Source organism: Nanorana parkeri, unplaced genomic scaffold (genome assembly GCF_000935625.1).
Source record: "Nanorana parkeri isolate BGI_ZX_2015 unplaced genomic scaffold, ASM93562v1 scaffold597, whole genome shotgun sequence".
Taxonomy (NCBI): Eukaryota; Metazoa; Chordata; class Amphibia; order Anura; family Dicroglossidae; genus Nanorana; species Nanorana parkeri.
Window position 1 is genome coordinate 325,755 of NW_017306865.1, and position 24,105 is coordinate 349,859.

At 44.6% G+C, this 24,105-nt stretch overlaps 1 protein-coding gene across 1 annotated transcript in view; it reads right to left on the reverse strand.

The window, feature by feature from the left end:
* Positions 1-14,593, reverse strand: part of SH3BP5 (SH3 domain binding protein 5) — a 70,569-nt gene extending 55,976 nt beyond the window's left edge. The window contains exon 1 of the mRNA XM_018562757.1: positions 14,487-14,593. Within this exon, the coding sequence (XP_018418259.1) occupies positions 14,487-14,567 (81 nt within the window). The 5' untranslated portion in view covers positions 14,568-14,593. The remainder of the gene's footprint in view (positions 1-14,486) is intronic.
* Between the last annotated feature and the right edge of the window lie 9,512 nt (positions 14,594-24,105).

Genomic DNA, 24,105 nt, shown 5'->3' on the forward strand with positions numbered 1-24,105 from the left:
TTTTCACTCACCTCATAGTTCTAGCCGACCTGTGACAATGAGACTGTCACAGGTCGGCTCAGTAGATCGGGAGGTGAGCGAATAGTTCCCGGTGTTCGCTCCCCTCTCGATCCTGTCACGGCTCTCTGCCGTGACAGGGGAGGGGCTGGATTCCCCGCTCCGATCCGCCAGCGCTGAATGGCGGAACGGATGGGGGAGGGGGCGGGTACAGCTGGCTCTGCCTCTAGATAGCTGGGCGGATCCCGGCACAATTGTCGGGATCCGCTTCAGCTGCGGCGTCTTAGTATACTGCGAGCTGCAGCTCGCGGTCTACTGTGGCATCTCAGTATACCGCAAGCTGTAGCTCGCGGTATACTGAGCCTAGGGTGACGGGAGGACGCTAGTTTGTATCCTCCCGTTACCCTAAGGAGAACTATGGGAAAAAGCCTTAACCCCATAGTTCTCCTTTAAAGAGGAACTCAGGCTAGTGCCAAAATTAACCCTTGCAGTCTACTGCAAGGGTTAACTGCTCATTTTGGTCTAGGGACTGGAAGAAGATATGTTCATCTGATCCTCAGTTCTGTGGCAGTCAGTGCTCACCCCTCTCCTCCTCCGCCCCAGCTGTGTGATATCCCTCGGCAGCCTCACGTCTAATGCAGGTGAATGGACCTGCATTAGATGTGATTATGTCAGCGGGGCTTAGACTGCCGGAGTCCAGGGGAGAAGAGGCATGGGCAGGGATGGCTATTAAAAGGTTGAAATAAACAGGAACACAAAATAAGTACTTTGCCCTGGATCAACACAAGGGCGGGCAGGCTGAAGACATGATACGACAGGCTGCTTGTCTCAGCATTCAAAGTCACCAAGCAAAAAAGAACTTCCTTTTCCAAGAAAAACAGGTAATACAATACGTACAGCACAGAAAATATTTGTTCCACCCTTTAACATCACACAGGGTAATGCTGCAGTGTAGCATATGAAAAACAAAAAACTTCTAGCACTTGTTATTGTTTGAACATGAATAACAGACTATATCGGAAAAAATCTCCAGCAATGAATGCAAAGTATGCTTAGGCCCCTCTCAGATGGATGGTTTTTCCAGGTGGACCCAATCAGATGCCCAATGTAAAGGTGCCCATACACTGCACGATTATCGTACGATAATCGTAACCTGACGCCTTAGGAAATTATGAGGGGTGCAGCAGCAGTAAACCAATATATCAATTTTGGGTAGACCCATGTTGATAGGAGTGTGAAGAATGCGGAATCGGTTCACCATTATCCCAAACGCATTCTCCACCACTCTGCGTGCCCGTGATAACCGATAGTTATATATGCACTGCTGTGCTGTCAGACCGCGCATGGGGAAGGGCTTGAGTAGGTGATCGCCAAGGGCAAAAGCTTCATCAGCAAAAAAAACAAAATTCATCCCATCTACGGTTTCCTCATTGTTAGGTAGGTTGAGGGAACCATTCTGTAGACGCATGTGGAAATCACACCGCTCCATCACACCACCATCGGAGTGTCTTCCATTCCTGCCAATGTCCACATACAGGAATTCATATGTAGCATTAACCACTGCCAGTAGGATAATGCTAAAGTACCCTTTGTAATTGAAGTACAATGAACCTGAGTTGGCAGGACGTGTGATGCGGACGTGTTTACAGCCAGATCTAAACGGACCGGTGTCTGTTTACATGACAATGGTAGCTCAGAGGTCCCTTTTACCAATACCTTCCTTACCATCCCAAACCCCCATCCCTTGTTCCCCAATCAATACGCCACACAATACTAGAGTTTAATTGGCCACAGCAGCCTTTTATTATAAATAACTTTTTAAATAACATTATAAATACCAAAAACAACAACCAATAACCATACAGTATAAAATTGCTTGGTTTCGAGGTCCTTGAAGGCAATATGACTAAAAAAACAGACCAGTATCTGCGGGCACCTTACTTGTAACTGAATGCCCCCAGCCGCCATACACCGCCTCTGGGACGTAACTATATTTCCCGCAGACCCACGTTGGTCCCTATTAACCGGTCATACCCATATGACCGTCCGACTACCGGAGGACACCCACACCACGGATGGGTCCCCCGTCAAGATATGCCACCAATGACAACTGCCTCCAAGGACCCAAACCGCCAACCCAAAGCTGTGACAAACCTACCAAGCCCAAAAAGCTTCCTCACATTGCGGGTGGGAAGTTACTCACTTGCTGCCGGACTCCCAACTGGACTTCTGGACTCCTCCTTCCTGGCTATCTTCCTGACGCCCCTCCTGGACGACCCCTTCCTCCAATCCGGTAAGTGACCTTTCTATAACCTCTTCTTTCTTTACTTTAACCCTTTCCTAACTATTGTTCCCCTTCACAGCCTTGTCATGCAGGCCTTCCGCTCATTCCTTTGCTATCCATAGCTCCAGGCCTTACTTTCAGCTCCAGCCAGGTCTGGAAGAACAAATGGAACATTGTTCCCTTTCCCCATACTTGATCGCACCGCATCGGGGGTAATCTAATGTAAACGGACATATGCCCATTTACACCTGGTTCCAAATAGACCGACATAGGGTCTGGTCATTTCAGTTATTTCCTCTTTCGAGGAATGGTAGAGGATCCATACATGGATCCCCTCTTGATCGGGTAGTGTGAAAGGGGCCTTAAGGCTCCTTCAAGCTAGATTTGTGAAAATTCATGTATTAACATGTTAACACAAATGCATTTTTTAACATCGTTTTTGTGCTTTAATTGTTTTAGTAGTATGTGTAAAAAAAAAACATGGATTACAATGATGTAAACAAGGATTTCAGTGAGAAACAAGGAGGCCTGAAATGCTGAGCTTTCATTTTTTAAAAAGCTGGCCGTCCATGGATAGATTTCTCTCGCTCGGTTCTGCAGTCTGAACGAGACAGAGCTATTACATTTCTCCATCCATTCTACATTATTGATATTGGAAGGAAACTGTGAGCTCCAGACCCAGAGGGTTTGTAGGTCATAAATGTATTTTGAGGAAGCTCCACCTGCTAGCTATTGTATTCAGTAGGGATGAGGCTAGGCTTGGTGTCAACCCAGTTTGGCTATGCCCGCTCAACACAGAGCGCCAACCCCTCCTCTCGACCCAATCAGTGGAAGCAGTTGCATCGAGGGCATTACCCGCTCCTTTGTGATGTATAGTTGTGGATAAAGAATGCGCTTCTCTGCAACCGATTTGAGCCAGAAAAGAAGCTGGCAGTTACGGTGATGAGCTGGCTCGGGTGAACTCAGGAGAACTGGGCTCACAGCATTGGAAAAGAAATCACCAGCACACCTTCTTTAATTAAAACGCCTTTATTGACTCATCACATTGCCTGATGAGGGACTCTGCATGGCCCCGAAACATCGCAACTTTTTCTATGATATGCTTATTTCAAGACATCAATAATGGCCTTTTAAATTCATGAAGGTGTGCTGGTTGGTGAATCATTTTTCAATGCGGTTTTTGGAAACGCCATCCACCAGCCACTTTAGCACCCGCTCAAGAATCGAAGGGGATATACCAGTCAGGTGTGCTATGGGCTACCCCCACTGGGTTCACAAAAAGCCCAGGCTCATCACTGGTATTCAGACAGCTGGTTAGCATGGATGGAGAAATCTGTTAGATTTTTTTTTTAGTGAGCCTCCAATCTGAACAAACAAAATAAATATCTATTAGTGCACGGCCAACCTAATTCCTACTAGATCACTAATTACAATGGCACTTTCCAAGCCGGGATAATACTAAAGTTGGGTAAACACGCTTCTAATTTTTTCATTTAACCTGTCAGCTGAATGAAGAAAATAGAACAGATTCCTCCATCAATATCTACGTGCACAGATCGAGGAATCCCCTGCTGTTTACTTTGTTTTCCGGCGGTTGCTGTCAGAATACCCAAATAGAGCTTGCAGCTAGTTGGCTGTTAGCTCTGTTCAGCCTACAATCTTCCGACAAGCTCCTTCAAATCAGCTGACCGAGGGATGCCGGTCGGAAAGGTGCAACAGCGGTACTCAAGCATTGAATTGCAGCCGGTTTTATAAAGAGCAGGACAAAGTGTGTATACCTGGTTTAAAATACATCTTAGTGCTAATACTATATTTTGACATGATCAATGCTGTATGAGACAGCAGGGAGCCTGCAGTGGGGGGTGTTTGAGAATTCCTCTCCTGCAACACAGCTGGGGTTCTCAAATCACCAGATTACTGACAAAGGAGGAAGAAGAAGTGGAGAGCTGGTGGACTACTGCACTGCAGCAATGCCTGGGTGAAAAATTCTAAGTAGCTAGGCCGGGTTCTCTCTATGCATCTCAACATTTCATTTTTTACGTTAGTGTACCTTTAAGATATACTGTATCAAAAGCCCTTTTTTTTTTAGTATTGGATTGCATAGGGAAGGGCTTGAACATCTGCCAGGTTTCTGTGTTCCTGCTGGGCAGATTTACCCTCTCAATTTGTCCAGGTGACCACTGTCACGAGTGAAGGAAATTGTTGAGGTAAAATCCTAGAACAAGGACATTTGTTCGGGCAACAACTGTTCAAAGCTGGCCATACACCTATAGATTATCTGCAGATTTTCTATGGTCAGAAAAAGTGCAACAGATTCCTCCATCTACGATAAACTGTGTGGGTGGAGGAATCTCCCACTGGGCCAAGCTTCAGTATCTTGCTAGTCGGCACCACTGGCTCTCAAAATACCTGAACAATGACTGCATCCAATCAGATTGTTCAGGTATTTTGAGAGCCAGCGGGGCCGACTAGCAAGATACTGAAGCTTGGCCCAGTGGGAGATTCCTCCACCCACACAGTTTAGCGTAGATGGAGGAATCTGTTGCACCTTTTCCCATCTGACCAAAGAAAATCAGCTTTAGGCCAGGTTCACACCTAGGCGATTTATCGCGCAAAACACAGATTCGCATTGAAGTCAATAGAGGCTGTTCACACCTTCGCGATTTGTCACACGGACAAAATCTCCTGTCGCGCTAAAAAAGGTACAGGAGCTGTTTTTCGGGCGATTGGCGCACAGTTTGGGTCCCTTAGACATATCTATGCATTGACAACCGCGTGGTTTTCAAAGAACAGTCACGTAAAGGAAAGCGCGCGAAAAACGCTCACCAGCTCAGTCGCCTAGGTGTGAACCTAGCCCTAGAAAGGATTTCCTTTCACTTCCCCTTCTGTTTCTATGACTGAAAGTATAGGAAACACTTTCCAATGGGACATAGACCTTCTATAACCATTCCATACTTAAAAAGGAGAACTATGGGGTTAGGGCTTTTCCCCATAGTTCTCCTTAGGGTAATGGGAGGACACAAACTAGCGTCCTCCCGTCACCCTAGGCTCAGTATACTGCTCGCGGTATACTGAGACGCCGCAGCTGAAGCGGATCCCAACAATTATGTCTGCATCCGCCCAGCTGCGGGAGCGACAGCTTGCTCTGCCTATCTAGAGGCAGAGCCAGCTGTACCCGCACCCTCCCCCGTCCGTTCCGCCAGTCATCGCTGGAGGATTGGAGCGGGGGAGGGGGTAATCCAGTCCCTCCCCTGTCACGGCAGAGAGCGGTGACAGGATCGAGAGGCGAGCGAACGCCGGTATGTGTTCGCTCACTTCCCGATCTACTGAGCCGACCTGTGACAGTCTCATTGTCACAGGTCGGCTAGAAGTATGAGGTGAGTGAAAAGCACTCACCTCATAGTTCTCCTTCAAAAAGGAGAACCATGGGCTACAGATCGCGGTATACTGAGACCGACGCAGCCGGGACAGATCCCGACATTACTGTTGAGATCCGCCCAGCTGCGTGACTGACAGCTGGCTCTGACTATCTAGAGGCAGAGCCAGCTGTACCCGCCCCCTCCCCGTCCGTTCCGCCAGTCAGCAGTGGAGGATCGGAACAGGGAGGGGAGGGGGAATCCCTGCAGGGAGCCATGACAAGATGGAGAAGTGAGTGAGCGACGGTATGTGTTCGCTCACTTCCCGATCTATTGAGCCGACGTGTAACAGTTTCATTGTCACACGTCGGCTCGAACTATGAGGTTGAGTGAAAATCACTCACCTCATCGTTCTCCTTTAAATACGAGGGCTATAAAACCGATTATTAACCACATCACAGTATATTTTATTGGATAGAAGTATTGTTGTTAGTGTACTTGAGCTGTTAATGCTTTTATTTGCCCTCACAAGAATTTGATAATACCATAATGCTAGATTTGTATGTTGGCAGAGGTGTTGATAACAGCACTGTAAAATGTATCAGCTTTGTAGGTGATGTCCAACATGATCCAACCATTCACTCCCGCACACTCCAATAAGTTTATATGCAGATTATCATTATAAATGCACAGCTATTGTATCACTAACACAAAGCTTAATAAACAGCTGGAAAGAATATTGGCCAGATCAATCTAGACGTTACTATTTAGACATGTTATCGAGATCCAAGCCAGAGTACATGTGACTCATTCACTAACTAATCAAATATTCCATAATCATTGTTCTCTTTATAAAATTAAATCTATTCATTAAACAATGCGTTATCTGTAGTTTAATGACGTAGCGTATAGGCATTTCAACAATACTGACAATTGCTTAACGCTGGCAGCCGACAGTGAAGGTTAAAACAATGTAAAACATACTTTCATATAAAAGGAACTTTATGCAATGATATATTCAAAGATGCACATATGAACCATAATCTGATAGTAAGAGCTCATTTTTTTGATGACTGATAAATGCAACCTGTCTGGTTTCTGATCAGATGGAAACAAGTAACAGCTAAAAAGAGGTGGGAAATGTCTGCCTAAAACTGTCCATAAACATTAAAATAGGATTGCAAAATGTTTAGTTTTACCAACAAGAGGCTCTGTACATCGATGCATTCTTATTAAGAACTGGACTTCTCAGTCACCAGTGTCAGATCTACAGTAGTTGAAAGTGGAGAATAACTCCAGTTATTAGTAAGAATATGTTGGATACACAGAGTCCTATGCAGTAGCCTAACTCATAATACAATTTATGGACAAAAGTATGGACAACCCTCCAAATGATTGCATTAGGAATTTTCCAATGAAAGGTACAGTTAATAGTACACCACACAAAGACATTCCAGACAACTGAGCACTTCCTGCATTGCGCTACAATTTGGGGAAGGTTTTTTTCTGCGGCATGATTGTGCCCCTGTACACAAAGCTTGGTCCATAAAGGGCCAGTTCACACCAATTGCGGTGCATTCCAGAGGGGTAGCTGTTGGAATAAACTGTCATTGCGTTCTAAACCTGCATGCAGCATTTTTTTGCATGCGCACTCGACTGGAATGCAGGCAATGTTTTGCCACGAGTCCGATTGCACTGCGAGCGGGGGGCGTGGCTGGTGTTGTGCCATTGAATTCAATGCACTGTCACGCCCCCTCCCGCCCAGAACAAAGAGTGGAGTTTAGTGTGAGGTTACAGTGCGTTCCTGCAGCTACTGCTCTTGAAAGCACCGCAATTGGTGTGTACTGGCCCCAAGAAATGGTTTGAGGAGTGTAGTGTGGAGGAACTCGAGCCCTGACATCAACCATTTGACCAGCACGCCAGTGAATAGTGTTCAAAAATAAAGGGTCTTTTCATGTTAAGTCTGATGAAGGGGACCCTACGCGGCCTCGAAACGTTGCAATTTTTGATGTGACAAATATGCGTGAATAAAATACACTTTATTTTTAAGCAGTATTCGCTGGTGTGCTGGTGACATTTCTAATATACATCAAAATTGCATCCTGGTGCCTGGCCTTTTGTCAGCCCGTTCACTGTCCCCCCGCCGCTGCCTCCACCTCCACTGCACCCACAATCAACTCTGCTCTCCCGTCCTCCTCCCCGCTGGATTCTGGCTGCAGCGGTCTGAGTTCCCTTTAATCACCGCTGCTCTCCACACATGTATCGGCAGCAGGGATCGAACCGCTCCGGCGGGGTAGAGAAGCCGCTGTAAGCCACTGTGCCCCCCCCCCCCGCTGCACTTCCACCCCCTGCCCTGTGCACCCACTGCACCTCTGCCACCCCCTCTTCCCATTCAGAGGCTCCCACCCACCGGATGAGACACTTGTCACCGGCACTAAAAAGCCAGCAACAAGTGTCCCATCCAGCGGCTGGAAGCAATAGCCAGCTTGCTATTGGTTATTTTAAATTGCACTTGCCAATAGCAGACTGGCTATTGCACCCCCACCCACTGCCTGCTGTCAATCAGCAGAGAACTATCTCCTTCAGGTCCCTCCTCTGCTGACTGACAGCAGAGAGTGCTATTGCAATTTAGGCTAGGTTCAACCTTTAGCTGCGTGATATCTCACAAAACAGAGATTTGCACTCAAGTCTATGGAAGCTGTTCACACCTTTGCGATTTGTCACGCAGTAGAAATTGCCTGCGTCGCAAAAAAGGTGCAGGCGCTATTTTCAGGCGGTTGTCGTGCGACTGGGGTCCCATAGACATCTCTATGCATTGACAACTGATCGGTTTTCAAAGCAAAATTGCGCAAACAAAAACAGCGCACCAGCTCAATCGTCTAGGTGTGAGCCTTGTCTTAAAATAACCAATAGCGGGTTGGGTATTGCTCCCAACCACTGTCTGCTTTGTTTATATTCAGCTGCCTCAGCAGGCAACTGTCATTGCCCAGTGAAGTGGAAGGTGACACTTGGGGTGACACTAATGTCACCTTAAAGAGAACCTGTTGTCTCCAAAGTGCTATCACAAAGGAGGCTTGTGAGCCCCCCAATGTGATAGCAATTAAGTAAAAAAAAGTTTAACAAATAAAGTTAAACTAAAATAAAAAAAAAATAAAATGTAAAGGCCCCCGCCCCTGTGAACACGCACATTTCTAAAATTAAAATTAAAAAACCTGGCTCCGAACCTTTTTAGCTAGCTCCTAGATCACTGAAAATGTGTCAAGCCCTGGCTTAGTGATTGTGGTGAAGATTCACTATGCAAAAGAATTCCCAATCACACAAAAGAAAAATAAGGGAAACTGTATATTTCTCCACATAATTTGATGATGGCAATCAGCAGATCTTCACCTCATTCACTAAGCTGGGGGGGAAAAAATTTGCAAGGTGAACAGTCTTTTTGCCTTTAGTAAAATGAATCCCAGTGCAACAAGCCAGCCTGCCTTCCTACACAGGTTGCAAGAAAAAAGGACCAAGTTGAGAAAAGAGAACAATACCATCACTTTGAATGCTTTGAAGTGCAAGTATATAAACCTATTAAAATAATAACAGACAGTCTATGACAAGCAACAGGTCAGTGAAAGATCTTCCTCACAGCTTAGGTGACTAGTAGCTGTTGCAGCATTAAAGGCATAGTCCACCTATGTGAACTCCAGGCAAACTACTAAACACCCAGATGAAATGTTAATATGTAAACTGTATTTATTGGCAAAAGATTTGTAATACTGTTCGGCCTCATCAACCAGACACCTCTGCCATGCTGCATAGGCAGGTTAGTAACCTCCCTTTTTTCTCCTATAGTTTACAAATACAGCTTGCTCACCATCTGCATTGCATGGATGGTAAAGAACTGGAAGCATGCTACTGAGGCAATTGCCTTGCTTTCCCCTTGCCATTTAGGGCGCAAAAACTTGTTTCTCTGGAACACACTGGAACGCAAACTGGCTGGCTTACTGCGTTCAGGGACGTGGGGGTGCATTGAACCAATGGCACCGCAGCCACGCCCCTGCGCGATCGCCCGCACGGCACATTAGTGCCTGCATTTGGGTGCGGGCGATCGAACTGCAGGTGGGGGGCGTGGCTGCAGTTCCATTTACTTCAATGCACCGCTATGCCCCCTCCCGCCCCTGAACGCAGAGAGCCGGCCAGGTTGCGTTCCAGAGGCAGAACGCTCTGGAACGCACTCTCTGTGGCGTGAACCGGCCCTAACAACAGTGCCAATGGCCATATCTACCAATGAGAAGATGACTTGTAACTGTCCAGTGTCTATGAAATATGATGACTGCTATACCTTTGCATCTTTCGCACTGTTCAATATTGTGTACAAACCCTTTACTCGCTTATCTAAAGGACACAACAAAGTCATTGTAACATTGTGTAATTTACTTCTACATTTCAACCCTTCAAATCTGATAAGAGCTAACGTTCTTTCTTTTTTACTCAATTATTTCAGCATATAAGCGTGCTTTCTTATTAGTGACTGACGTGATATGCTAAATGCATTAAGATTACACAACTGTATCTTTTATTACAAAGTGTCCTTTGTTTCTTCTTTTGTTGTCCTTAAAGGTTTCTCCACCCAAAAATAAAGATGGTGAGGGTTCAGTTCCCTTTGGTTTACTGTACTATTTAACAGTTGCAGAAAAAGAAGAAAGCCCGGTACATTTCAGTTCAGGTATCCATCTATTCATGTTTATTTAGAACATGGCGGATGCCATTGGCAAAGCACTAGCTCCCCTATATGGCGCTGACGAGTATAGAAGTTCCTATACAATACGGATGCCATTCACACAGGACTAGTACCTCTAGATAGCGCTGAAGAGTATAGGAAATTCTTTACGATACAGATGCATTTCACACAGCACTAGCTCCCCTAGATGGCGCTGATAAGTATAGGAAATTCCTATACTATATGGACGCCATTTGCATGGCACTGGCACCCCTTGATGGTGCTGACGAGTATTCCTATACTTGTCAGTGCCATGTAGGGGTGCTAGTCCCAAGTTACACTAATATTTCATATTTCCGTAATTGCCATATAACAGCCCCCCATCCCCATTATCTGAATAATAGCGTTTTTTCTCCCCGCAAGTTTCTGTATATTTTTAAAATGTCACAACTGCACAGCTGGAGCCCATACAGGCACGTCATCCATCCATAGATCCAAAGGAACACAAGTACGGTGTTGTCACCAATGGCAGAGGTAGTGTCTTAATTACTTCCTCCATCTCCATAATGGAAGGTCCATACCTTATTACAGACCTGGGGCAATAATCTGCAGGAGGCTAGCATTGCACCTGCCATCCACCTACTACTGTTGAAGGGCTTTGCAGCCTCAAATGTAAAGCCACACATTTTTCTTTCATTAATGTGTGTGCATTTATGATTTTTGTGAAAATGTTGATTTCCAGGCAGAAAACAAAGTAATGGAAACAATGGAATAGTCCTTGGCGTCCTCACATCGTATACACTCCATAGTACGTGATGACTCTGGGACATTAGACTGCCAGAGCAGAGCAGCAGCGAGGCTGGAGGGACTGGTCTGAGGGCCAGCCGGCTCCAAGGTTCAGGTGAATATAACGTTATTTCCCTCCCTAGACCAAAACGAGCACTTAACCCTTGCAGTGCAGGGGTAGTCCTACTACAAGGGTTAAGAATAATTGTGCCCGGAGGTCTTTTTTAAGTGTTCACTTATGACTTGGAGCTGGAGTAAAGCAGATTTACTTACCTGATCCACACGCCCACTGGCTCCCTTAGGACTGCTAGACTGGTCCCCTCGGCCTATTCTCCCCGGCCTCTGGCGGTCAAGGGACCACTGACATCACGTCTAATGCAGGTTCCATAGACTGCATTAGACGTGAGGATGCTGAGGGACAGTCCATGAGCCGGAGTGGAAGGGGAAAAAAAGAGGAAAGCGCCAACCACTGGGCATCAGGTAAGTATAACTGTATTACTTCAGCCCCTACACAAAAACGAGGACTTTACCCTTGCAATGCAGGGGCAGCCCCACTACAAAGGGCATTTTTTTTTTTTTTTGCTGGCCCAGAGACTGGCTTTAAGTACAGTGAATGTGCACAGGCACACAGCAATATTCAATACATTTAAAGACTCTCATCAATTTATAGAAGTGAAATTGTCGTATGAAAAATTCCCTTTATATATAATGGACTTTTGTTCTCCACACACCTAAATGATAATTATTAAGATTACCACTGTGAGACAGAATGGATTGTGGCAATTAAGGGGTACAGCGAAGGCAGAGCTCAGACATTTTCTGATAAATGTACATGCTGTGAAATCCTTTGTGTAGCCAACACGTGCTGGGACATCAATGCCTGCTACCAACATGCTCATATAAAATAACTTATAGTAACTAGGATCAGAGTGCAATCGTTGGGTCGTTATTATACCAGCAAAAAAAAAACTCAGTTAAGACATACAGGCAAAACGTTGAGAAAGCTTGTGCAGTGTCGAGAGATTTTTTTTTTTTAATGCAACCAATCAAAAAAATAATCGTGCAACTAATCCATTATGCAAATAGTTAGCTGCAGCCCTAAATGTTTTCACTGAAGATTCACCCATTTGCACATTAGAATCAATTAGAAAATGGGTGAAAGTTTAGTGAAAACATTGAAAAACAGACCGGCAAGTCCTTTCTTCTGCATTTCTTGTTAGGTTACCTGTCCAACCAAAACACATGACAAAGTTTTCCCATCTGCTCATGTTGGTAAACCAGTTCGACCATTTACATCATCAGCCCCCATCAGTCTATCCTTCTTTAAATGCATACCCTTCAAAGCTTTCTACTTCCTCTTATCACAGTCTAGCAATGACATCATGCTGATATGATATCAAAACTGATCAGATAACCAAGGTAAACCATTCCAGCCTATTCATATGGTCTACAATCAGGTATGACATATTTTAGTCGTATCAGAATATTTTATATAATGAATGACCTCAGAATGTGTATATGGGGTTCCTCAAAGTTATCTTGGAATTTGCACGATTCAGCAGACAGGAAATATTTAACACTTTTTATCAACCAAATAACCCAAGGTATTTACATGGTGAAAACAATCACAACCAAATATAACCCAAAGTATTATTCTAACCTATTCCCCTATTAAAAACAAAATCAGGTACAATCACATATTTTTGTATGCCAAATAAACAAAACAACCAGCCCCATAAGATATATACGGTGCTTCCCATGACGTTATTTTGGAATTTGCACTATTTATCATACAGGAAGTGAAACTATAATTTTGTTGCATCTACTGAAGAGACAAGCAAGGAATATTCTAATTTATAACCATGGTCAAAACAATCACCTATTTTAGCATCAATATATAACCCCATAAAAGTAAATGCAACACAATCCATGAAGTTGTTTTGGAATCTGCACTATTTTGTCCAGAGGAAATAATTAACAATTGGCACCGACCAGATATCCAAGGTAATATTTCAACATATAACAATGGTCAAGACAATCAGGTATAATCAACATATAACCCCATAAACTAAATACAGCGCTTCCCATGAGACCCCATTCACACTGAGCTACATCCAAAAAAGCGTTTTTTTCAGAGCGATTTTGAGCTGAGCGACATTGAGCTACAGTGCACATTTTGTCGCGCTACGTAGTGCGACTTTTCGCAGTGACTTCATAGCTGCTACATTGGGCTGTAACCAATCAAAAGCAGTCTTGATGTGACATAATTCCTTCCTTCTTATATTTCTGTGCAAAAGTGACACCTCTGTAGCGCGACGTAGTGCGACAATGTCACGCCACACCATTAAAGTCTATTGGGCCAAATCGCACAAAATCGCCCGAAAAATAGGTCATGTTCGAGCTACAAGCTTGAGCTACAGGCGACATTGAGCTGTGAGATGTGAACAGCTCCAATGAACTGCATTGGACAAGCTACATTGAGCTGATATTTGAGCGATTTTGGAGTTGAAATCACTCGATAAATCGCTCAGTGTGAACGGGGTCTTAAGTTGTTTTAGAATCTGCACTATTTAGCGCACAGGAAATATTTAACAATCAGATAACCAAAAAGGTAAATATTCTAACCTATAACCATGGTCAAGACAATCAGGTATAATCACCTGACACTGAACGTAATATTTTATATCCCAAATAAACCCATATGGTAACTATGGCGCTTTCCGTGAAGTTATTTTGGGAATCTGCACTATTTAGCGCACAGGAAATTAAAACACAAAATGTATTTGTATCTTCCAATCAGATAACCGAGGTAATATCCTAACTTACTCTCATTGTCAATCAGGCAGAATGACCTTTTTTAGCCTTAAGATACCAGATAAGTGACCTTCATATGGGAAATATGGCACTTCATGCAAAGTTATTTTGGACTCTGCACTGTTTGGCGCACAGGAAATGAAACACAAATGTATTTGTATCTACTGATCAGATAACAAAGATAATATTCTAACCTATTCACATGGTCAAATGAATGATCCTATTTTAGCCTTATGTTTACATACCAAATAAACAACCCCATAAGGAATATTTATCTATCTCACTTCCCATGAAGTTATTTTGGAATCTGCACTATTGAGCACACAGGAAATATTGCACATTCTTAGTAATACAGATGTTCTAGGTTCCTTATTAAACTAAGCCAGTAATGCATCAAAACAAATCTAAGATATACACAAATCATCTAGAAAAGCAGCAATCATCCTCCTGTGTGGGGGTTTATCAGCCATGTTGACCCCCTGGGATGTCTGATCCCAGCCAGGTAGAGCAGACACACCTCCCCTACCCAGACAGAGCCATGTACCTGGATTCTGGGGTCCACCTCTTCTTCCTCCTCGGGTTGTACATCGTGTTGCCCCTTGTTTCTTATCCCCATTGTTTCCATTATGCCGCAGACATATGTGATGGTCTCTGCAGTGTGCTCCGAGTCGTGGAGGAGACACAAAGGCAGCGATGTGTGCGATCACAGCCCCCCTGTCTGCATGTCCTGGCAGCCCGGGAGGGTGACAGCGGAGGGAGCCGAGCAATCCCCCTGGTAATGGAGCGAGTCTCCTCCTCGCTGCACTGCTGTCACTGGAAGGAGAGAGGAACCTATACACAGCTGATTATGATGTGGGTGAGGTTATTGCAGCAGAGGAGAGGCTACAGCACTGTGATGACTGATCGCAGGCATTCTGGGAGGATTCCAATGTTAGGAAGGAGGGGGGGCTGCCAATGCATTATACTGAGATATGTAAAATACACAGCATTATCAAAGTGCTCCTCATCAGAACAAAACATCTTCTTTCATCACTCTGGTACAAGCAAGTGTTGTGTAAATACTATTACTCCTGGAATATCAGTGTGCTCTGTGTATTTCTTCCAGATCTGTAATAAAGACCAGTCACTGCTGCTCCGCCTCCCTTTACAGGGTAACTGGTCTTGTCTCCGCCGCCTCTTGGATTTTTCTCCAGGCAGCCTGTACAGTGAAGGGGTGGGCAACTCCGGCCCTCCAGCTGTTGTGAAACTACAAGTCCCGTGAGGCATTACAGGCATGACTCTCAGAGTCAGAAGCATCTTGGGATTTGTAGTTAAAGCCAGGGCCATTCCCATAATGAGGCATCCTGAGGTCCTTGCTTCAGGTGCTTTTCATTGGGTCATGTGGGGGAGCAGCCTGAGTGTCCCAGGTTGCTAAGACGCTGTGTCCAGCGTTCTGCCCAGCTTAGTGATTTCACTGGTTGCCGGGAGCTAAGTGGTATGCCCTGACTGGAGTTCCACCCAGGTCCTTGCAACAAGTGATGTCAGTGAGCCGGACAGAGCTGGTACCGTGCATCACCTGCGCACAACCCCCCATGACATGCACCACCTTCCCCAGGCCGTGTACCACTAGCCACCCCTTAGGTGGCGAAACATGTAGTGACACCCCTGGTTAAAGTGACACTAGACTCAGGAGTTACATTTTCAAAATACATTCCAGTTAGGGTTGCCACCTTTTCTTCAAGCGAAACCCGAACATTCTAGCGACACGGCAACATTTTTTGGGGAGAATGATTCATGGCTCATTTATAAAGTATGTAAATAGTGCCACACATTGTAAATATTACAGTTAAGACTATTTTCAGTGGGGGGCCAGTAGCCCCTATCTTAATTTTGGTTGCCCTGGTCTGTCTGACATCTTGTATCCGGGTTTCTGCTGCCATGAAACCTGGACACAGCATTCAAAACCTGGACTGTTCGGGTGAATACTGGACAGGTGGCAACCCTAATTCCAGTACCTTAACTATCTTATTTGCGTATCACTCAGCTGTAGATCCTCAAATCATCTCTGAATTGGTGCTGACACTGTCCTTCCTTCTGGAGGGTGACTACTTTTGTTCCCCATGGTCCCAGTGTGTGCTGTAAAGTAGCCACCGCTCCAAGCTCACTTGCTAGTGGTGCATGGTCTGGGGAAGGTGATGGTAAAGGGGATCGCTGGCAGTGCATGTTACCAGGGGAAGTGGAGTTTCTGGTGGTGCAAGAAGGGGGGGGGGGGTATTGTTGCAGGTGATGCACGGTACCTAATTGTAAATCATCCTCCAAGCCATACACTGGCTGAATGCCATCCGCATGTATGCCACTAGATGGAACTGATGAGGATTGGAAATGCTTCTCGGCTCCATCTAGTGGCAAGTGATTTATAAATCATTCCCAAGTGTATTTATATGCCTGTTGTGGCTATGGAGGATTATATTTAAATGAAATTTATGTCCAGAATTCAGCTTTAATAATAGCTGTGTTAAAGGAAACCTGTCATGAAAGAGGGAATCTGCCATTTTTTGAAAATGCTAGTTGCCTGGTTGTCATGCTGACTGCACTGGTTTGAGTCAGTGGAGGTATACAGACAGAGATGTGAATTTTTTCAGACTTTCCTGGCATAAATGCCATACAGACGACACAGGGTCATCAAAAGGGCCCTTGTACACCAGATGAATTGGACTGTGCTGGATAGCCTTGCCCAACGAATAGACAAGGTAATTTGCATTGTGTCTTATGATGTCAGTAGAAAACTGGCGGAAATTAAGGACACATCTGAGCTGGTGCGCAGTGAAGGTGTTATGAATCTGACAGCTTTGCGCTGAAGGTTTATTAGTTGCTAGGACAACACCAGCCACCCATATCCTAGTAAAGAATGATGCATCCCCAGCTCCTTTCAGCTGCGGGATGGATGAATTCTCCCAGCATCCCTGTCCCTTTGTTTACATTCAGATGTAAGCTGGGGTATCTCCTGGCCGGCAGCTGCATGAAAAGGGAATGAGTCATTGGTTTCTAGGGGGCACAGCCAACAGCCTCCTAGTAACCAATGAAGCTGATAGTGGCCAGAGCCTGATGGCGAAGCCTAGGGACTAGTCCCCCATCAGATTTGCTCCCCTGAAGAGTGACTGCAGGCAATGGGTGGATTCCATAGCCAATGGCAGGCTGTCTATTGGCTATGGAAACTGTCTGCTTTCAATTACCAGGGGAGCACACCTGATGGGGAACTAGTCCTTCTGCTTCTCCATCAGACTCCACCTACCCACTGGGAAAACTTCTCAGCCGCTTCATCGCTGTGTGACAGGTACAGTGGACCTGGGAGGTGGTGGGCTGCTAATGGTGGCGCTTGCGTCAAATTCATGTACCTGTTTTCACTTTTCAACAGGCACAGCTTTTTTTGTGCAGTATCAGAACGAATTCTAAAGAGTGTCATAGACATTCCCGGGAATATGACATCTTTTATCAAAAATATAGATGTCCTTGCCCCCACACACACTTCAATGTGACACCCCAACACCATCCTTGGCTACTAACTCAGGACACTGACCCCTTTTCTACCTTCCTCGCCCCCTCCCTTTATTTGTACTACAGCAGCGTTATTTAGTTTGCATTTGCATACCAATGTTGTCATGACCTACTGGAACTCCTTGTATTGTTGGTTGATAATGTTTACACTGTATAACTTAAAACCAATAACACTTTTGTAGAAAAAAAAATAGATGTCATGATTTCCAACACAAATAAAAAAAATAAGGTTCTTATAGATTGTAAGCTCTCATGAGCAGGGTCCTCCTAACCCCCATGTCTTGTATATTGTATTGTAACTAAAGTCTACCTTTATAAAAAAAAAAAAACAACAATGAGAGAGAGAGAGAGAGAGTGCTCTGGACCTACGACCCTCATGACTGCTTGGGAAAAGGACATTGGTTTGGAGCTGTCTGAGGGGGATTTGGAGAAAGTGTTCTCTTTGACTGCACTCCTCATCGATTTCTACATTCTTTCAGCAAAAGAACTTTAAGATTTGTATTAGTTTAGCATCATATCTACCCATCCTCCTCAGACAGGTGTTTGCATTAAGAGGGTACTTACCTGTATATATGGTGGAGCTGTGCTAAGCTACAGCCCTTCCGGACAAATGTGTTTTACACCTATTGTGCTATGCAATCTATTTCGATTAGGAAGTCTCCTGTAATAGCTCTACTGTCCCTCAAAAGCATCACAAAATATGTTCTTAGCTGCCGGGGTTTCTATATCTAGGTGCTGGAAGTCAGGGGGCACTCACTTTGATCGCCTGGGCATTCGATATGGATGACATGATGCAGATGGAGGGCCTGGTAGCTGGTGACGGGGACAAGATACAGTCACACGCAGCACCTGTCCTTCCCGGGAACGGCCCGATACGGCTGTGCAAGCCACACGGATCTATACGGGCCAGCTTTTAGCAGTGTGAATGAGGCCTACTAGTTGCCCAATAATTGTACACACAGATATTCTCCTAAGAAAGCCAAAACCTCACTTTTACTTTCTTAAATATTCAGGTTTGAGGCGAACTATGGGGTCAAGGCTTTTCCCCATAGTTCTCCTAAGGGTAACGGGAGGACATAAACTAGCGTCCTCCCGTTACCCTAAGCTCAGTATACCGCGAGCTACAGCATACTGAGACGCCGCAGACGGAACGGATCCCGACAATTATGTCTGGATCCACCCAGCTGCGTGAGTGACAGCTGGCTCTGCCTACCTAGAGGCAGAGCCAGCTGTACCTGCCCCCTCCCCCGTCCGTTACGCCAGTCAGCGCTGGAGGATCGGACAGGGGAGGGGGGAATCCAGTCCCTCCCCTGTCACGGCTCTCTGCAGGGATAGATCGAGAAGTGAGCGAGCGCCGGTATGTGTTCGCTCACTTCGCGATCTACAGAGTCGACGTGTGACAGTTTCATTTTCACAGGTCGGCTCAGATTATTAGGCTGAGTGAAAATCATAATTCTCCTTTAACATTTTGGATTGACCGAGAGCACTGTAGTTGTTCGACAATGAAATGAAATGAATCCTCAAAAATACAACTTGCCTACTAATGGTGCACACAGTGTATCCTTTTTTGTACCTTGTTTTTTTAGATACACTGGAACTGTAATTCAGATGGACATGAATAATTCACAAGCTCCACAGAGATATAAGATAGTATTGAACAACATGAGCCTTACACATCCCTGCATCAGTGGAAAGGCTTTGATAGACAGAAGACAATTGGATATGCCGTGTTCAGTGTCCATCAAAGACCTCTTAGGTTTAGGGATGAGCCATCTTTACAGCTTTCCAGTAGTGATGATGAGCTATTCAGACACATAGAAAAAGATCTTGTTTACATGGAATACTGATAGGAAGTGAAAGGATCCCTCCAACAGGAACACAGAGACACAAATAAAAGTAAAGGAAGGCTGGAACGCCTGTCAGGTTTTTATTCTGTCTTTGTCCTTTTTGCAGATTATACACTTCCTGTCTGGTGAAATGGTTGTCAGCAAGACAGGAAATGGGAGTAAATCTATTCTAACCCATCCACACCCTATCTACAAGTACAAAAAAGTTCCTGGCTTGACTTACATTTTAAGGGCATTGTCCAATGCACTGCCAATGATAGAACAAGGATATTCTCCCTTTGTTCATGGTTGGGGAAACTCCGGTCCTCCAGCTGTTGTGAAACAACAAATCCCATCATGCATCTGTCTCTTGGAGTCATGCCTGTGGCTGTGAGAATCTTGCAATGCCTCATGGGAATTGAAGCTCCACAACAGCTGGAGGGCCGGAGTTTGCCCACCCCTGGTCTTATGATTTCAGTTTACACCAACACACTGTCTTGGTGTGCAGTGTAAAAAAAATGGACATGTTTTATTTTTGTGCAGCAACGCATCTTCCAATGCATTTTAACGCATTGCATGGCAGTGCAGTGTGTGTGTTACCATGCACGCCAGCGCATGTGATTTATGCACACAGCAATGTGCACTCTGTGGTTTGAATGGCCTGTAAGTGTGCAAGGGGTTGCATATTCCTTAAATACGTCTGTCATGTCAAGAGAAGAATCTCACCTATAGAAATACTTGCGGCAATAGCATGACTGTTCCTGTTTTTTCTCTTTCTTTTCTTGTACAGTGGTTGAGATTTACAAATCATATCATGTTTATAATGAATATGACCAGGGATAGGCAAAAAGGTCTTAAAGTAGGCTGTGCATGGAATATATACAATATAACAAATAATCTTTATTTGATCATATCAATGTTATTTCATATTTAATATCAAATGTATGGCAAATTGTACCCATACCATGCATAAGAATACCCTGTTAAAAAAAGGTTAAAAACTATAGTGGGACCACATCCAAAAAATAAATATATATATATTTTCATACTGTATATATAAACTACTCAATGTAACAAAGACCAACTACAAATACGTTTTATAGTGTAACATTGCTTAAAAAAAACAAAGTTAATACAAATGTTGGCTAGAAGTGTATTCACTAGAAAAGCGATATTAGCCATCTAAATATTTTTAAGGCCATTATCTCTCAGCGGTTTTGAAAAGATCCTACACCATGGATTTTATGTATATGTGGTCTTTGATATACTGGGTAGTTTATATATATTATTCTTTTTTTTGCATGAGGCCCCGTTATAGTTCTTAAAGTGACATTAAAGGATAATTCTTTTTTCCCTCCCCCCAATGTAAATGTTAGCACTTACCTTAAATGATGTCTCTTATTCTGGTCTTCCTCTTCTTTCCCCATGTTTTCATCTGTCCCTCCAGTGGTGCGGCGGCTCTCCGATCCAGCGCTTACTCTCTGCTTACAGGCACTTCCGATCCAGCGCTGTCTGCATGCGGGTGCACGCGTCCATAGACTTGCCTTACGTCTCTGCTCGTCTCCTGGCCGAGAATCCGAACTGTGCATGCGCCCGGCCCCACAAACCTTTGCGGCCGCACGAACAGTTCCTTGTCGGCAGTAGATATAGGCAAATAAACAGGAGGCTTTAGAACCCCTTTAACCTTTTTTAATTTCTATTTATTTATTTTTCAATGGTATTCATATACAGTGCTTGTTATGGGTACAATCTGGGATAAATGTAAGACTGTTTATATTCAAATAAAGTTCACCTGTTATTAACCACTTCAAGACCAGGTGTTTAGACCCCCTTCCTGGCCAGGCCATTTTTCAGTATTCAGCGCTGCGATACTTTGACTGACATTTATTCCGTCATGCAACGCTGTACTGAAATGAATTTTACACCATTTTTTGGGGACAGATAGAGCTTTATTTGGTGGTATTTAATCACCACTGGGGGTTTTATTTTTTATTATAATTAGGAAAAATTACTGAAAATTTTGAGAAAAAAACGTTTTTTTTAACATTATGTTAGGAAACATTTATTATTACCCAGTTTTTTGGTCAAATATAAAAGATCGGGTCACGTCGGTTAAATAGACACCAAACATGTCAAGCTTTAAAATTGCGCGCACCCGCGACATCGCTGAAAACGACCGCAACCAAAATTAGCCATAGGCGACGCTTTAAACGTTTTTACCGCTCATCAGTTTAGTGTTATCAGTGATTGATGGCCCTAGACTTATTGCTCTCACTGCGACGTTCGCGGCGATATGTAACATGTGCGGCGTAATGGGCGCAATCGTCTTTTTTGCACGTATGCGCCCCCGACGCATGTATGCATGCGTGTATGTATGGGTGGGGACTTAAATTTTTTTTTTTTTTTTATTCTTTTACTAAACTTTATTGCTATCACATACGGGGGCTAATAAACCCCCCCTATGTGATAGCAAAATATGTGACAGGTCCTCTTTATGGAGACATCAGGGGTCTCCAAGACCCCTAATGTCACCTAGGACCCCCCAAAAGAAGCTGATGAAGCAGAGATCTGCTCCATCAGCTTCTTTCCAGCTTCTGAAGCTGGAGAGTGACACAAGAATGCGGAAGTGATGTATTATACAACACTTCCGCATTCTTGCAGAGGAGAGGGGACCGGAGGGAGCTCGTGTACCGAGCTCTCTCTGATCCCCTGTGTCACAGGCGACATGCTGATCCCGGGCTCGCACCGGGCACAGCGGAGCCCGGGATCAGCGGGACAATGGCGGGGGGGACAGCAGAGGGAGGGGGGGCCGCACCGATCGTCGCTAAATACAAGCGATCCGCCGGCTTTACAGCCGGCGGATCGCATGTATATTAACGGGCATCGCTGCCCGTTTTTAAATTGCGGCCATTTCCCGCTCGCGCGCGCCCGGCGGCGCGCGCAAGGGGGCGTGTCTGAGCGGACGTCTAGAGACGCCCGCTCAGATCTAGAGAGCTCCTGGCCGTTTACTACGGCCGGCCCGGAGGCAGTTAAATTGTATTGTACGGGTAGCCTACTGTAAGGACTTTTTTTTCTCATTCCTTGGTATATTTTATTTTCTGGGTCAAAATACTGGCTGTTATATATGTTAAATTGAATGTTTACAACGCTTCTGTCCCCGTTGGTATAATTTCCTCTTACTTCCTGTCACGGTGACATCTGCAAGAAAATTACTTTTAGTTGGTGAACTATTATTTCTATACTAACATAGCTGTGGCCATGCCATGCTGAGGAGGCACAAGTGTCTTATAATTCTGTTATGTCTGCTAGTCATACCATGTCACATGTAGGAACAACACTCTGGGGTTCACTAATAAATGTGGGGCTCTAGCGCCCCTAGATGGTGCTGATAAGTATAGGAAATTCATGTACTCGTCATCACCATCTAGGGGTGCTAGTGCCATGCAACTTTTATAAATAAACTCTCTATGTCTGTGTGCCAATTGTGATAAGATTGTGTTATAATGATAGCCACTGGTCAGGTTAACTGTACACTGTTGCATTTCTCGATGCAGAGTGTTCGAAGAACCCTAAACGATACTACATAATACTTCCTGTTGTTGTTCTGTGTTTACACTTCCCCAAATAAAATGACCCAAGTTTTCTCTAGCATATTAACTGTTAGTAGACTGAGTACAGAACACCATTTACGCTGCACTATGATAAGCCTAGAACGACTGTCACTAAAGCTGGCCATACACATTCCTGCTGAATCAGCCAACATTTTATCCATGGCCCTGTAACTTTTGCTGAAAGAGGCAGTCTCAAAATTCTCAGTTGAACAACACCTTCATCCAATTAGAAGCAGGAGTCCCTCCATCCATGCTGTTTACCATGGATAGGGGAAATTGGTGGATTTCTCTTGGTCAGCCCCACAAGGCTCACAGAAACTTTATGCGTGTATTGCTTATAATAAATGGTTGGAACAAACTGGTACCTACAAAGAAGACAGGGACTTTTCAACTTTCCCACCCATGCCTCTGATCCCTGCAGAAGTGAAAAGAGACTGCCAGGTGAAGATACTCAAGAATCTGACACTTCCAGGAGTCCCCTCTGTGCACACTGGTTCGTTACTTTAGTCACTAAGTCACTGCAGGACACAAATAGTGATATAAGCGCTAGCAGATCAAATCATCAAATGTAGAGTGGTACCAGAAATCCGACACTCCGGGAAGTGTTGGATTCAGAGGATTCTTCCATTGATGGCTCCTCTGCAACACAGCAGATGTCAGCAGCACAGGCAGCAGAAGCGTAGAGTATTCCATCAGGGTTATGCACAAAAAAGGTGAAGGGTTTGGAGATGGCAGGAGAAGTGAACAATCTAGGCCAAAATAGCCGATTTGGAACAATTCTCCAATTCAGCTCACTTTCCAAATCAGCTATGTTGTCCTAGATTGTTCACTTCCGCTGCCTCCTCCAAACTCTTCACCCTTTTGTGAATAACCCTGCATGTCTTCTGGTCAATTTGTTTTGACCATTTGTTTGAAGGGCAGTATGTATAAACAGTTTTGATAGTTGTTTTCATATTTCCCTTGCATCATGAGAGAGTTATTGAGACATTCATACATGTATGCTAAATTTTTTTATAGTTAGGTACTCATCACAGTGTCATGTTGATTACCTTTTTAGGTTATTGAAACAAGAGGGTGACTACAGTAAAGCTGGCCAACCACAGCTCAAACTGTGGCGGGCTTCTGCTGAAATGTCTAAAATTTGAGCTGTGGGTGGCACTGCATTTTGACAGTGGCAGGTCCAGCTGTCAGG